Consider the following 14730-nt stretch of genomic DNA (forward strand, 5'->3'; position numbering starts at 1 on the left):
TTTGAGAGATAAAAGTTTGAAATGAAGAGAATGAGGGAGGAGAAAGGTCTGACGCGAGTTATAACGCCAAACCTTTCCGTAGATGCACCTACGGAAGAACAATTCGATGGTGCGTAAGAAAGTCATGGGGTGAGATGAGAAATTATCATTTATTATTGATGTAATCAACTTTTAGTGATAATTATTTGGGATAAATAATTTTATCAAATGGCCAATTATTTTTGGACGGAGGGTAAATAATCCGTTCCGTAGGATGATGTCTCGTGAACGTGTAAAGTGAAGTGTGACTGTGTGAAGCAACCAACCAAAACTTCGCTGAGAGACACAGTAGAAGGAAGAGCGGTTGAAAGTTGAAACCTCTAAAACCCTATTATTACACACAAACAAACACGCAGAGAAACTCAGTGCTAGGGTTTTACTACGAGAAATGGATGAAGTCGGTGTTATACTGCAAGCCACTCTCAGTCCCAATCCCGATGAACGCAAAGCTGCTGAACTAAGGTTGGATCAGATCCAGTACGCCCCTCACCATCTCCCCACTCTGTTACAGATCATCGTTCACGCCAACTCTGACATTGCCGTCAGACAAGTTGCCGCTATTCACTTCAAAAACTTCATTGCTAAGAATTGGTCTCCTCCTTCTCCTTCCGATTCTCACCACACTATCTCTATCGCCGATAAAGACCTCGTCAGGAATCACATTCTCCTTTTTCTACCTCAACTTCCTTCTCTTCTGAGGTATCTCACTCTAACTAACTAACTAACTCTATAAACATTGTTTTGTTTCTAACTGCAATTGCACTCTATGTGTTTGTGTTAATTACTTACTTACAGAGTTCAACTTGGCGAGTGCCTCAAGACAATTCTTCATTCCGACTATCCCGAACAATGTCCCAATCTTCTTGATTGGATCAAGCATAATTTACAGGATCAACAACAAGTTTACTCCGCCTTATTTGTTCTCCGCATTCTTTCTATTAAATATGAGTACGTTGTTCCGTTTTTAATCTTATATTATGGATTGCATTTCTTGCAGATGGTTAAGTTTTTCATGATATCTCTCTATTTTTGCAGGTTCAAATCAGATGACGAGAGGACTCCGGCTTATCACATTGTTGAAGAGACGTTTCCTCACCTTCTCAATATTTTCAACACCCTTGTCCAGATTGCTAATCCATCCATTGAAGTAGCTGATCTCATCAAGCTTATCTGTAAAATATTCTGGTCCTCCATATATGTACGTTTTATTTCCCTCACTCACACAATTCAATGATAAGGGTGCTCGTTGTTGCGTTTTTCATTTATATATAACATGTTTTTCTATTTGTAATGGAACTAATTGACAACGATTTGGGATCCCCGCTAGTGGGCGGTGGGATTGGTCCCTCTTGGATTAGTCGGTTGCAAGGCTGGATACCAAGATTTTCAAAAAAAAATTGATTACGATTTGAAATTGGCAATACAATTGTAAATTGCTTATCTTATTTACATTCTAATATGCTAGTATTATCCACTTTAGTTTCTGAGAATTGACATTCAATAGCATGCTCATTTTTTAAATTTATGCAGTTGGAGCTTCCAAAGCTTTTGTTTGATCAAAATGTATTCAATGCTTGGATGGTGCTGTTTTTAAATGTATTGGAGAGGCCTGTTCCCTCGGAAGGTCAGCCTGTTGATCCCGATCTTCGTAAATCATGGGGCTGGTGGAAAGTAAAAAAATGGACAATTCACATTCTAAATAGGCTATACACTCGGTGAGTTTGAATTTTGGATTATTTAGTCGATAAATATGACGTTTGCTGTAGAGTTGCTGATTGAACCACAACTTCTTCGGGTGCTTAAACTATCATGTTACAGTTTTGGCGACTTGAAGCCGCGAAACCCTGAAAACAAGGCCTTTGCTCAGATGTTTCACAAGCATTATGCAGGGAAGATTTTGGATTGCCACTTAAATCTGTTGAATGTCATTCGAGTAGGTGGTTATTTACCTGACCGAGTCATCAACCTGGTTCTTCAATATCTAACCAACAGGTACTCCAATATCATTTAAAGCTCATTGGTAGCATCATTCCATATCATTAAATCATGCCATGCTTTCATTAACTACAAACCAATATTTTTTTTTGAAGTCAAATCTTATATATATATACGAATTTAGATATTTCAGTAAAGGCAATTCCGGGTTCAGTTTATGAAATGTTAAATATCAAGGCCTTAGCTTGTTCTCTTAATTTCCAGTAGCAGCTTTCTCCATGGTTGCCAAAGAAATTATAGTTTGATCAAAGTCCCATTCTCTGTTGGGAATTACTGTTCATCCAATAATCATTGATTCTATATGCTGATATATAATTTGAAAGGAATCTCCTATGACTTATCACAGACCCAGTCCCATACACTTAGGTACCAAAGGATTTGTCTCTAGGTTGTCAATAGTGGCAGATGTTGTGCCATCGCGCTGGAGAGGCTAAAGTGGGAGGTGGCCTCAGCAGAGTTCCCCAGTGCGTTGCAGTGTCGTGTCGCCATGCAAAAATACAAACCAGATCGCAAATGGTGCGGCACTTCAGAGCCAAATAAAAAAATAGGAAGGAAAAACTAGACACTACTCTGACCAAATCTGAGTTTTCCGGCCCCGAGAGGACACACCGCAGATCTTACCGCAATCCGATAAATTTATCTTACTGCAGTCCGATAAATTTTTCCTTCAATTTGAGCGGTACCTTTGCATCACATAAAACCTTTGAAGCCCTCCTCCATTTACATGCCCTTTTATTTCTTCATCATTTTGTATTACAGACTCTATTTAAACCATATGACTTGAGAGATGATATAGTTTTCAACTTTCAACTCTAAGTCAGAAACACTTCTAACTTTGTGGTTTATAGTTCCTTGGTCAATAACTATGACTTCTCTTATAGGGATAGCCAAGCTTTCTTATTAATTATAGAACTTTAAAAAGCATCAATCCAAGCTCAGGAATAGAAAGGCCTGATTTTCTATAATATACTGGAAAACCCTTGCACCGAAGATAGAGAATTTTTAAAAAATCTCACATGCTAGCAAATCTAAGTCAATAAGTAATGATGATCTTAAAATGTTACGGAAAACGTTATAACAAAAGCAAAATTCTGGGATGTGATGGGATGGGATGATCTTAAAGCCGGTGGTTTTCTTGACCCTAGTGCACCCTGACTCCACCCCATTAATCTTGACGTTACTTTGGGGAATGGGGTTGTGTGAGGTGACTTTTATTCATCGAGATGCCTATCTCCTTTCATAGGTCCTCATTTGCCGACCAAAGTTGTAGTGGCTTCTTGAAACGGGATAGATAAATATGGTTATTTTGTCCAGAAGCTATGTAACTAATAACGATACTTGGGAAAGTCTCATGCTAGATGTTATCTTGGGCTCATGGTTGTATTTGTTTCGTTTCCAAATTTCTTATGAGAACCTGAATAACTTTAGGTTGTTTGGGAGTAGGAGCATGTTTAACTCGAGAATATTAGCTGCCGTGTTAAATGTTTCTATTCTCTACCACCATGTTTCAGGATATATTAATTATGGAGTTACACTTTCTTTTTGAAAGTTGTAGTGGCTTCATGACACGAGATGGAAAAATATGGTTATTTTCTCAAGAAGCTATGTAACTAATAACTATACTTGGGAAAGTATCATTCTAACTGTTACCTTCAAATAACTTTATGTTGTTTGGGGAGTAGGAACATACTTAGCTTGAGAATATTAGCAGCTGTATTAAATGTTTCTATTCTCTACCACCGTGTTTCATGATATGTTGATTTTTGAGTTAACAATTTCTCTTTGAATTTTTTTTAACATGCAGTGTTTCAAAGAAAAGCATGTATACTGTGATGCAGCCTCGGCTTGATGTTCTTCTTTTTGAAATTGTTTTTCCTCTTATGTGCTTTAATGATAATGATCAAAAGCTTTGGGACGAAGATCCTCATGAATATGTTAGGAAAGGCTATGGTAAGTTTTACTGGCGGGTAAACATGGAACCCAAATTTCAAATAATTTGTATTGGCATGAGCTTATAGTTTCTAATTCTTTGTTACAGACATTATTGAAGACTTGTATAGTCCTAAGACTGCCTCTGTGGATTTTGTGAGTGAGCTGCTTCGAAAACGCAGGGAAGATAATTTTCATAAATTTGTGCAATTCATAGTTGAAATTTTGAAAAGGTAAATATGTTACTTTCTGTTAAGAAGAAGGTTTACGGATTGATACTGTATTTATGTATATATATTTTTCCATTCTAGGTATGATGAAGCACCAGTAGAATACAAGTCTTATAGACAGAAAGATGGCGCTCTTCTTGCTATTGGGACACTTTGTGACAAATTGAAACAAACCGAGCCCTATAAATCTGAACTTGAGCGTATGTTAGTGCAACATGTATTTCCTGAGTTCGGCAGCCCCGTTGGTCATCTTAGGGCCAAGGTATGGTCTCCTATATAATTTATGTTTGTGTCTTTTCTGATGCTTGCCAAATTCACTCTCTTTTGATCTGTCCTATGTCTGAAGAATGTATCTTAAAAAGCTAAGCTGGCATATTTCACAATATCCATACTAAAGACTGCTAATTTGGATGTCCATTTCTGATAAATGTTTGGCATGCAATAAGCAAAAATAGGAGGCCCTAAGATTGTAATAGACTGGAATTAACTCCTGCCTGGGGCTCCGGTTTTCCGATGTTCTCCTATGTCTATGCACTTTTCTATGATATTTTTATTTAGAACTAATAAGTTCCTTCCTGAGCATAATTTTTTTTTCATGGCACAGGTGTGGTGATTGTATTTTCTTGTTTTATTTTGTATGAAAAAGAGAAAGGAGTACATGTTATTTAATCTTATAAAATTAAATCAGTAGTTTACGACACACAAATAGTGCAAAATGCGTTTTCTGGCTGCAGTGTGAACATATTATCAAAAATGTTTTTTCCTGTTGAGACCAACCTTGCACTCTTTCGCAGGTTGGGGTATACAGCCAAGGGGGAGCCTCATTGAAGTAGAGCTAGTGCTCCTCTCATTGCTTCCTTATAGTATTGTGAATTGTGATAGTGATGGAGTATATAGTATTATGATATATATGATTTGATGGAAATAGTAGAATTTGAATAATACATTATGGAACCTTCATTATCTGAAGAGTTTTCGCTATCTATTGACATTCCTGTGAAAAACAGGCAGCATGGGTTGCAGGACAATATGCCCACATTAGCTTCTCGGATCAGAACAATTTCCGAAAGGCAATGCAGTGTGTTGTATGTGGAATGCGAGATCCTGAACTTCCTGTTCGCATTGATTCTGTTTTTGCTCTGCGTTCTTTCATTGAAGCTTGCGAAGGTGGTCGTGAATTCTGTTTATTTTGTGATTTGGATGAATTCTGGCAAAAATATTGTTAGTTAAGCTTATTTTTTTCTTTTTGTTGATGCAGATTTAGATGAAATTCGTCCTCTTCTCCCTCCACTCCTTGATGGTATGTGTGTAAAAGAATTAGTGTTACACTGCTTATTTGGCTTTGGTGAATGAGTTTAACTAACAAGAATATTTTCAGAGTTCTTCAAACTTATGAATGAAGTTGAGAATGAGGACCTCGTGTTTACTTTGGAGACTATTGTGGACAAGTTTGGGGAAGAAATGGCTCCTTATGCGCTTGGATTATGCCAAAATTTGGTAATTTATATATTTTATTTTGTAAATCTTGTATCTGCCAAGAATGCTGTCATTGTTTTGGAAATCTAGTGCTTTTTCTGTATTATAAATAGTTTTTTCTTTTCTCAACAAAGGCAGCTGCATTTTGGAGGTGTATGAACTCTGCCGATGCTGATGATGAAGATGATGATCCAAGTTCTCTGGCTGCAGTTGGTTGCTTGCGTGCCATTAGCACAATACTTGAATCAGTGAGCAGTCTTCCCCAAATTTTTGTTCAAATCGAGCCTACTTTGCTTCCCATAATGCGTAGCATGTTAACGACCGATGGTCAAGGTATTTACTACGAATCATGGTTATCTAAATGACTCCAAGGTTTTCTTTTGCTTCTACCCCCTTGTCTTTTCAATGTCATTTTGTGTTTGCTTGTGTTTATACATTTAATGGAGCAAAGGTGGTTCTATTTGATTGTATGTATTAGAATAGTATTCATTACTACTATGTTATCTTTTTGTTATTCTTTATAACTTCTTTTCTAGAATGTTCTGCCACATGGCAGATTGTGATAGTAGCTGTTATAACAGCTCACTCAGTTAGTTACAGGGGTGTAGGTTAACTCCCATGGTTGGTGTAGAATAACATTGGATATAAATATCCTTGCAAATCAGTTACTCACATAACAGAAAAATACTATTCTATTTTCAGTTCAGTGAGATGAAATCACATCTCATATTTGTTAGTATGGGTGTGCACACACAGGTTTCATTTAAAAGTAGACTGATATAGTATTTTAGATGGAGAACTGTAGCTTTATAAGGTAGTAGTATCTTTCAGTTTGTGTCAAATCAAAATAATACGATGCTGATAACTGAAGCTGGTTTATTATGAACCTTCTGCTTATTGGATTTACTAGTGGAGCATGTAATTTTGGATATTGTTGGATTGTGGCATTTAGACTATGTTTCTGAAATTTTAGTTCCACTCAGGTTTTACTTGCTTATATTTTTTCCATTATCTTCCATTCATGGTTACAGAGGTTTTTGAAGAAATTTTGGAAATTGCATCATATATGACTTTTTTCTCTCCAACAATATCATTGGACTTATGGAGTCTTTGGCCAATAATAATGGAAGCACTAGCAGACTGGGCAATTGATTTTTTTCCAAGTAAGTTCAATTGCATTTCATGCAATTCATCTCAACTTATCGTTGCCTTATAAAAATATTCTTTTATAATAACTTATAGCCGACCATGCTTAGTGTGATAAAGCTTGATTGTTGTTGTTAATAACATTGAAAGCTAGAGATGAGTCACTGTCACCATTTTTGTTCACGCAGTCCTTGTTTGTTTAAAAGGTTCATTTTTTCATGATCTGATCCATATTATTCAAAACAGGGAATATCTTTCAAATAATTTCCTGTCTCTTCTACCCAATACAGCACCCTAATATTTAAATTAATTTATGTCTTTCTTAGAATTTGAGTTAGGTCTTACTGAACCCTTGGAAACCTGCTTGCAAGGTGAGGATGCCCTCACTTATAAACATATATTGCATCCGATTTGGGTTGAGCCTAACTCAAACCTACAAAACCGGCTTGTGAGATGAGAGTTGTCCTCACTTTTCAACATATTTTCAAGCCATTTCACATCCGATGTGGGACTCTTTACAGTCTATATAAAATTTCACCCTTTCTACATGCTTACTTGGTTGGTTTGATTCGGCAGATATAATGGTTCCTCTGGACAATTACATTTCAAGGGGAACTGTTCATTTCGTTACTTGCAAAGAACCTGACTATCAACAGAGTTTGTGGAATATGATTTCATCTGTAAGTGATATTTGCATTACTATAATTAATTTAGCCACCACCTGTTAGGAGTGGGATCTGGTGATTGTAAATGGGTGTTAAGTTGTTATTATTTTTTCTAGCTTCTTGTTTGTTATCTCTGATATATGTTTCGCATTAAAGCTTATGGCAGATAAAAATATGGAGGATAGTGATATTGAGCCAGCCCCAAAGCTTATTGAAGCTGTCTTCCTAAACTGCAGAGGACTGGTGGACCACTGGGTTGAGCCGTATCTCAGAATTACAGTTGAACGCTTGCATCGAACTGGAAAATCAAATTTAAAATGTCTTCTCATGCAAGTGGTAAGGGTTTACTAGAATCTTTATTGACACGCCACATGAGATAGTTGGCGTCTGTTGCTTTCTTATTTTTTTATACATCTTCAAAAAAGCTGGTTTTTTATGATCCATTATACCTTGTTTTCTTTTCAACCCATGTTTCTATTTTGAAGTTTGGTTTACATTCGGTACGAGTCATATCAAGTTGGATGCATTTAATTTTGTATGGCGGTTTTTTATGCAATTGTTATGTTCTCCTTGTTCGTATGGTTTGCATTTCCACTAGCGATGATTTTACTTGTTAAAATTTATAAAGAGAAAGAAATCAACTGCAACATATTACTTGTCTGATGAAATTGATTCATTCATTCTCCAATGAGTTCAGTTTATCTATCATATAAGCTAAGCCAATTTTTTTTAAGATGATAGGGAAAGACACCAAATGTAAGTTCACAAGAGGATATATTTTTTGCAGATTGCAGATGGTCTATACTACAATGCTGCATTGACTCTCAGCATATTGCAAAAGTTAGGTGTTGCATCAGAAATCTTCAATCTTTGGTTTCATATGCTACAAGAAGTCAAGAAGAGTGGTGCACATGCTAATTTTAAAAGGTCTGTTATCCTGCCTCTTCACCATCACTCCTCCTTACCTCAATATAAGTTTTTTGTATGTAGCAATTTGAAGGTCTATTTATTGCATAGTTGTGACTATTTTTATGCAGGGAACATGGTAAGAAAGTCTGCTGCCTTGGTTTAACATCCTTGCTGGTGCTTCCAGCTGATCAATTGCCAGGAGAGGCTTTAGGCCGGGTATTCCGTGCCACTCTTGATCTTCTGGTTGCATACAAAGATCAAGTTGCAGGTCTTTATGCTACACTCTCTGTAACTCTTTGACATGTTGAAGTGCATAATCAGGAATATACTGATTCCATTTTTGATTCTCAACTATTTACTTTGCAGAAGCTGCAAAAGAGGAGGAGGAAGAAGAAGAAGAAGTTGATGATATGGATGGCTTTCAAACTGATGATGAAGTTGAGGACGACAGTGGTTCTGACGGGGAAATGGGAGCTGATGCTGAAGATGGAGATGAAGCTGCCAGTAGTAATCTTAGAAAGTTGGCTGATCAGGTCTGTGTATATAGTTCTGAAGACCCAAATAACATTTGTCTGCTTGATTCATATTTATATTTTTTAAGAATGAAACTTCTTGTTTTTCTTTCTCAGAAAATAAAATATAAACTGTGCATTTTTATTTAAACAGTTTACTTATGTAATTTATTATTTGTTTTGGTTTAATGACTTTCTTCAACTCCTGTTATCATTTTGCATTGCCACCCAATAGGCAAAGTCATTCAGGCCCAGTGACGATGACTCGGAGGATGACTTCAGTGATGACGAAGATTTGCAATCCCCAATTGATGAGGTGGATCCTTTTATTTTCTTTGTGGATACAATGAAAGGTATGTTGATACTGACTCTTAAAGTGTGTTAAATGTTTCATTTTAATACCTATCATTATTGTTCTAATTCTGTCTTTTGAAATAAATTTCTCTGTAGTGATGCAATCGTCCGATCCAATAAAGTTTCAGAACTTGACCCAGACACTTGAGTTCTCTTATCAAGCTCTTGCAAGTGGTGTTGCCCAGCATGCCGAGATGAGAAGAGGTGAAATTGAGAAGGAAAAATCAGAGAAGTCGTCAGCTATCGCAGATTCTTAAGCTTTTGGATGTACATGAGGTTCTTGTTTAGCTGTTGTGCTATCAGGCATTTTCTCTTGCATCGATACTTTGTAAGAGATGCATAGGGTTATATATTTGAAGCATTTATTGGCTCAGTGTTCCTAGTTGGTCCATGAGTCAAGAGTTTGCAGTTTTGAAATGCCTGAGAGTTTAGTACATTGAAGTTCCCATTTATTGGCTCAAGGAACTGGAGTTTAGTGCTTCTGGCCATCCTTCGGATGAAAGGATCAATTCTTGCCGTTTTTGCTCTAATTCCTTTTCACTTTTTTATGGATCCTTCATTTCCAGTCTCCGTGTCAAGGTTCCCTGTTTCCAGCATATGGAAGTCCTTGTCCGATTAGTGTAGTAGTGGCTTCATGTCAAGTTCTGTGATGTCCTGTCACATAGACAGGTAAACCGAGGAGGTATGCGGTTTGGCGCATTGCCAGGTTTTGTTGAGATGATTTTGGAATTAGTTTTTTGTATTTTTGACAATTTTTTGGTTATAATAGTTAAGTTGAGATTCTAAATCCACCGCTTATTGATTAAGGCTGTGCATTTACCTTTACAAGCGTTGCTTGCTTACTGCATATATTGTGTAACAATTATACTCATTAAGGTTTAAATATGTTTTTGTTAAGTTTCTGTTTGTCTTCGGTTTTCTTCCAAATTTTGTTTTAGTCAAAGCTTAATAGACATTACAAGTAAATGGGTTGGAGATTGTGGTGGACAAAGAGTGAAGGAAGTATATTATGGTGGTGAAAAGAGTAGGAGTGTGGTGACATGTTCTTAAATAGATTTCTTTCTTATTCTATAGTCTCATATGAACATTTGTTTGGACAGTAAAAGTATTTTGGGAGAGTTTGACTATTCAACACAGATTACTGATTATTGATTATGGATGTAAGAATCAAGATAAGAGCTAAGAGAAGTTGATTATGGATGTAAGAATCAAAGATAAGAGCTAAGAGAAGAAATTATATGGGAGAGTGTTGCAGTAAAACAGTAAAAAGTAAGTATTTTTGTTTTATCGTTTACGCAAGGATCAGTGCAATATCAATGACGTTTAACCGTCACTATGGTTTTAAGCTTATGGTTGCAAACTATGGTTTTAAGCTTATGGTTGCAAATTGTTTGGAAGTTTAAAGTTGCAGAATTTATAACAAGTGAATGCTAAATGAATTTTTCATAGAGATGAGAGTTTGTGGGTATTGAATTTCTTCCGCCTATAGAAAATGCATTTTATCAATCACTTATACACAATCTACACGTTTATCAATGATAGTCTAAATTTCTGACGAGGTTTTAAATTTATTGTTTAATTGATAGATATTTTCTGTGAATGTTCAATATGTTTAGTGTGAGAATGAAGCACATGACTTTTAGTGAGACTAATAACAATAGTGTTATTGCAATTTATTGGCACATAACCCACATTTAAATTGTACTCTAGTAATTAGTATTGCTAAAGTCCCAATGTTAAAGTATGAGGTCGGAAAAATTTATGCTTTTTATGGCCAAGATCTTTATTGTTGGTCCTTTTTTGGTACAATCTCTCTATTGACTTCAAAATGTTATTTGTCAAATAAGGAAAACAATGTGAATATTTTAGACCACAATATACCAAAATTGAGGCAAACTATGCCGAAATTGAGGCCAACTATGTCAATATTTAGAAGTGAATATGACAAAATTTTAAAAGTGAATATGCAAATTTTATTCAAAAGTTAAGCAGAATTAGGGCACAATTATAAGTGGCTATTCCACACAATCTATAAAATTCAGCATAATTCCATTAGAAACATAATGATTACATTACGAACACATTAATTAAATTGCTCATACAACCTTACTTCAACAATTACATTTCATTATTATGCACACATTAATCATAAGAGAAACTACAAAACAGAAAAATTTGATTTTTCTAACCCATTCCTCTAATCTCAATTTCGCTTGCAACTTCATGTTCTTCTTCTTGGAACCTTCATACAACTCCTCAGCAGTTCAACGATCTCCAATCCCTTCAGCTTTTCGACATCTACTAGTTAAACACCATTACCATCTTCTTCAACCATATCTTCATGAATAAATCACAAGTTTCTCCACTCTTCCGAAAAGGACATTTCCAGAAGAGCATGTCTGTATTGCGACCATTCTTGCACATATATGTAATCATACGAGCTTCACAACCACAATTCCTTCCTCGACGACATCTCACGGAGGACGAAGACTGGGTTTCAAAGTAGTAGTTTTGGATTACTACATCAACCTTCCTTTGATGATGACGAATTAAATCTGCGAGTGAGAAAGCTTCGACTACGACTAGTTACAAAGAAAGGAATTAAGGCACAAAGAGGACGCAGAGGAAAATAGAATTACATATGGTACTAAGAAAATTGACCTTAATAACGACTTATAATTGATTTACAAACGTGGAAATTTGAAATTGTTCAATTATTTAAAAAATGCCAAGTCACCGTCGTCAACGTAAGCTTCCATTAACTGAATAGACGTCAGAGACAAAAAATAGGGACGAAAAACTTTAAGAGGACGATTCTTTGAACGAAAATATTCTGGGGACTACAATTAGATTTTGGGATATTTATAAGGACCTATAGTATATTTAACCCTATTTATAAATTGGGGATTTTTTCATTTATTACTTGTGAATTATGTTAATAAGTGTTATTGTAAATTTAACACTTATCAGACATTCACTGTTCATGTACCATTATTGGTGTTTTAATCCTTTTGTACAACATATCAATATAAATGATTGTGTTCTAAGTTACCAATTGAAGCTGTTGAGAACCGCCATATCTAGAAGATAAGGAGTATTGACTTCAATCCCTAGAGCAGTTATCCATGTAAAAGGTTCTACTTCCACAAAATATTAAGATGAACCTGCTCTAGAAGTACACATAAATATAAGTGACATAACCCCAGAGACCTTTAGATCATACTCAAAGGATCTCCTGACACTTATCTCCTTAAACGGTTGTAACAACAGAAAAGGTTATATGTCCTTGAAAAACCATAGAAACCAACATAAATGGAGGATTACCCATCAATTTCGAAAAGGTTATATGCTATTTTTCGTAACTAATAGATTTTTTTCCGGATACAAATATTATTTTTGTTTAAATATAATTTACAAAAACATTTGGACCAATATTAAATTTTTGTTTACAAAAATATTTAGATCAATAATAGATTTTTTTTCGGTATACCGTTTTTGGATCAAAAATATTTGATCATAAATACCATTTATTGTATATAAAAATATTTTGATTAATAATAATTTTTTTCCGTATACTGACTTCATTTTTGTTTAGGTATCATTTACAAAAATATTTGGATCAATAGTAAATTTCGTATATAAAAATATTTAGATCACGTGCCTTAGATCAACTTTCAGGTATGTGTAGGGATATGCATACCTTCTTCATAACATGCCTTAGATCACGTGCATTCATCCGTATGGATAACATTTCTTGTCCCAAAAAAACAAAACAGCCAATTTTGTTGTCATACTCAACCTCTATTTCAATTTTATACCTAATGAAATAGTAATATAGGAGTAAACCATTATTGACATGATGTGAATTTAACTGAAATGAACTAAAATAATGTGAACTGAAATGTTTGAAAGTAAATAGTAAACTGAAATAAAATGAAGCTGAATATATGATATCTCAAATCCATTTAGAACATGAATACTTCAAATTTAATTGTGAATTCTCTATGAGTTTAAGTAACATCAAATGAGTAAACATAGTGGAAAACCGTTTATAAAATGTCAAAAATGATGACATTGACGAAGATTAGAAGAAAAAAAATTGAATTTTAAGGAAACATGAAACAAAACGGAAAAAAAAACTTTATTTTGTTTGTTTGTTTCACCATTATTTTTTACTGTTGCAGTTGGAAAGTTTCTTAGACTATGTGTTGAAAGTAACCAGAGAGTCGTTTGAACATACGCACCCACGTGTTCGGTGGACAACAATGAATGTTCTTGATAAATTCAACACACGCATCCAACGCTCGCCGGAAGTATACTTTGACATAGTGTTTCCAACACTATGTAAAGCACTTGGTGACATTCAAGTGCCTTTGACACAAGTTTGCGCCTCTCTCTTTCTCATATTAATTATTACTCTTATATGGCAGATTCACACTGCTTCTGCCCTGATCATATTATATTGTAGCTATAAAGGTATGTAATAATAATATATTAATGGATTTGATACGGTGTTTCGTTTCCCACCACAGAAATAGCCATGGTAGCAAAAATAGTAGAATTTTTTTTACATGTGTGTTTATTTCTCAAATTGGTCATTGTAGGCGTCAGTTACTTCTTAGAATTATGTCTCTCCTATTGTAATTGCTAATGCTAATTCTATTATACGTATGTGCCTAAGCATTGACCGCTATTGGAATAGGTAGTCGTTTCAACTGTTTTTTCTCTAATTATAACATGACTTGACATACTATTAGACTGCCGTAAACGCCTATAGGTAAGATAGAAATCAAAGTGACCTCCCAAAAGAGTAGTGTGAAATTAAGCGAACAACTTAGGAATAACTATGGACTGAGCTGATAGTACCTTGCATTCTGACTTGATGACAGCTGAATTGCAAGTCGAATTTTGAAAAAATTCAGCACCTTGCAAGTTGCAACTCATCAAGGAGTTCTTAAATTACGGGCATAGGGTATTTATATGCTATATTGGCTCAATTCGAAACCCTATAATCCACACAAAACCTCCAACTCCCATCTTTTTTTTGTACCAAAATCACCGGACTAGAACAAGGACGGCAACTCAGCTGAATGATGCCACTTTCCAACATTTCAGCAACCAATCTCTTTATGGCGTTCTTCTGCACATGGGTACGAAAATGACGTGCATTGATTGGATCAGTAACATTCTTTAAAGGGATCTTGTGAATAACACCCTATGAGGTGGTAACCTTCTAAAACATCTTGGAACTTAGTCAAAATATCTGCTATTGCAGGTGAATGTGGGACCAAACCTGGAATACCCTCTTGGCCAACATTTATGTTTTGTAGCGTAAAACATAACATAAAAGAAAGGGTTAATACCTATTTCCACCCCTGCCATATGGGGCTGATTTGAAAAACCGCCCTGCAAAAAAAAAAGTTGCAAGAATTCCCCTAACATTTGAAGATGTTCTCGTTTTAAACCTTGTAAAAA

The 14730-nt window shown here is 35.3% G+C and overlaps 1 protein-coding gene across 1 annotated transcript; it reads left to right on the forward strand.

Moving 5' to 3' along the window:
• The first annotated feature begins 243 nt into the window (after positions 1-243).
• On the forward strand, positions 244-10152 carry LOC131648868 (importin beta-like SAD2). The gene is made up of 20 exons (XM_058918596.1): positions 244-738; positions 835-987; positions 1075-1237; positions 1570-1754; positions 1858-2031; positions 3839-3984; positions 4073-4196; positions 4275-4455; positions 5201-5360; positions 5452-5493; positions 5572-5690; positions 5804-6002; positions 6701-6832; positions 7392-7495; positions 7637-7816; positions 8268-8407; positions 8518-8657; positions 8756-8922; positions 9137-9254; positions 9352-10152. The coding sequence occupies exons 1-20, from the start codon at positions 428-430 to the stop codon at positions 9510-9512; spliced, it is 3099 nt and encodes a 1032-aa protein (XP_058774579.1). The 5' UTR covers positions 244-427; the 3' UTR covers positions 9513-10152.
• Positions 10153-14730: the final 4578 nt, after the last annotated feature.

This window comes from Vicia villosa, linkage group LG2, assembly GCF_029867415.1.
Source record: "Vicia villosa cultivar HV-30 ecotype Madison, WI linkage group LG2, Vvil1.0, whole genome shotgun sequence".
Lineage (NCBI taxonomy): Eukaryota > Viridiplantae > Streptophyta > Magnoliopsida > Fabales > Fabaceae > Vicia > Vicia villosa.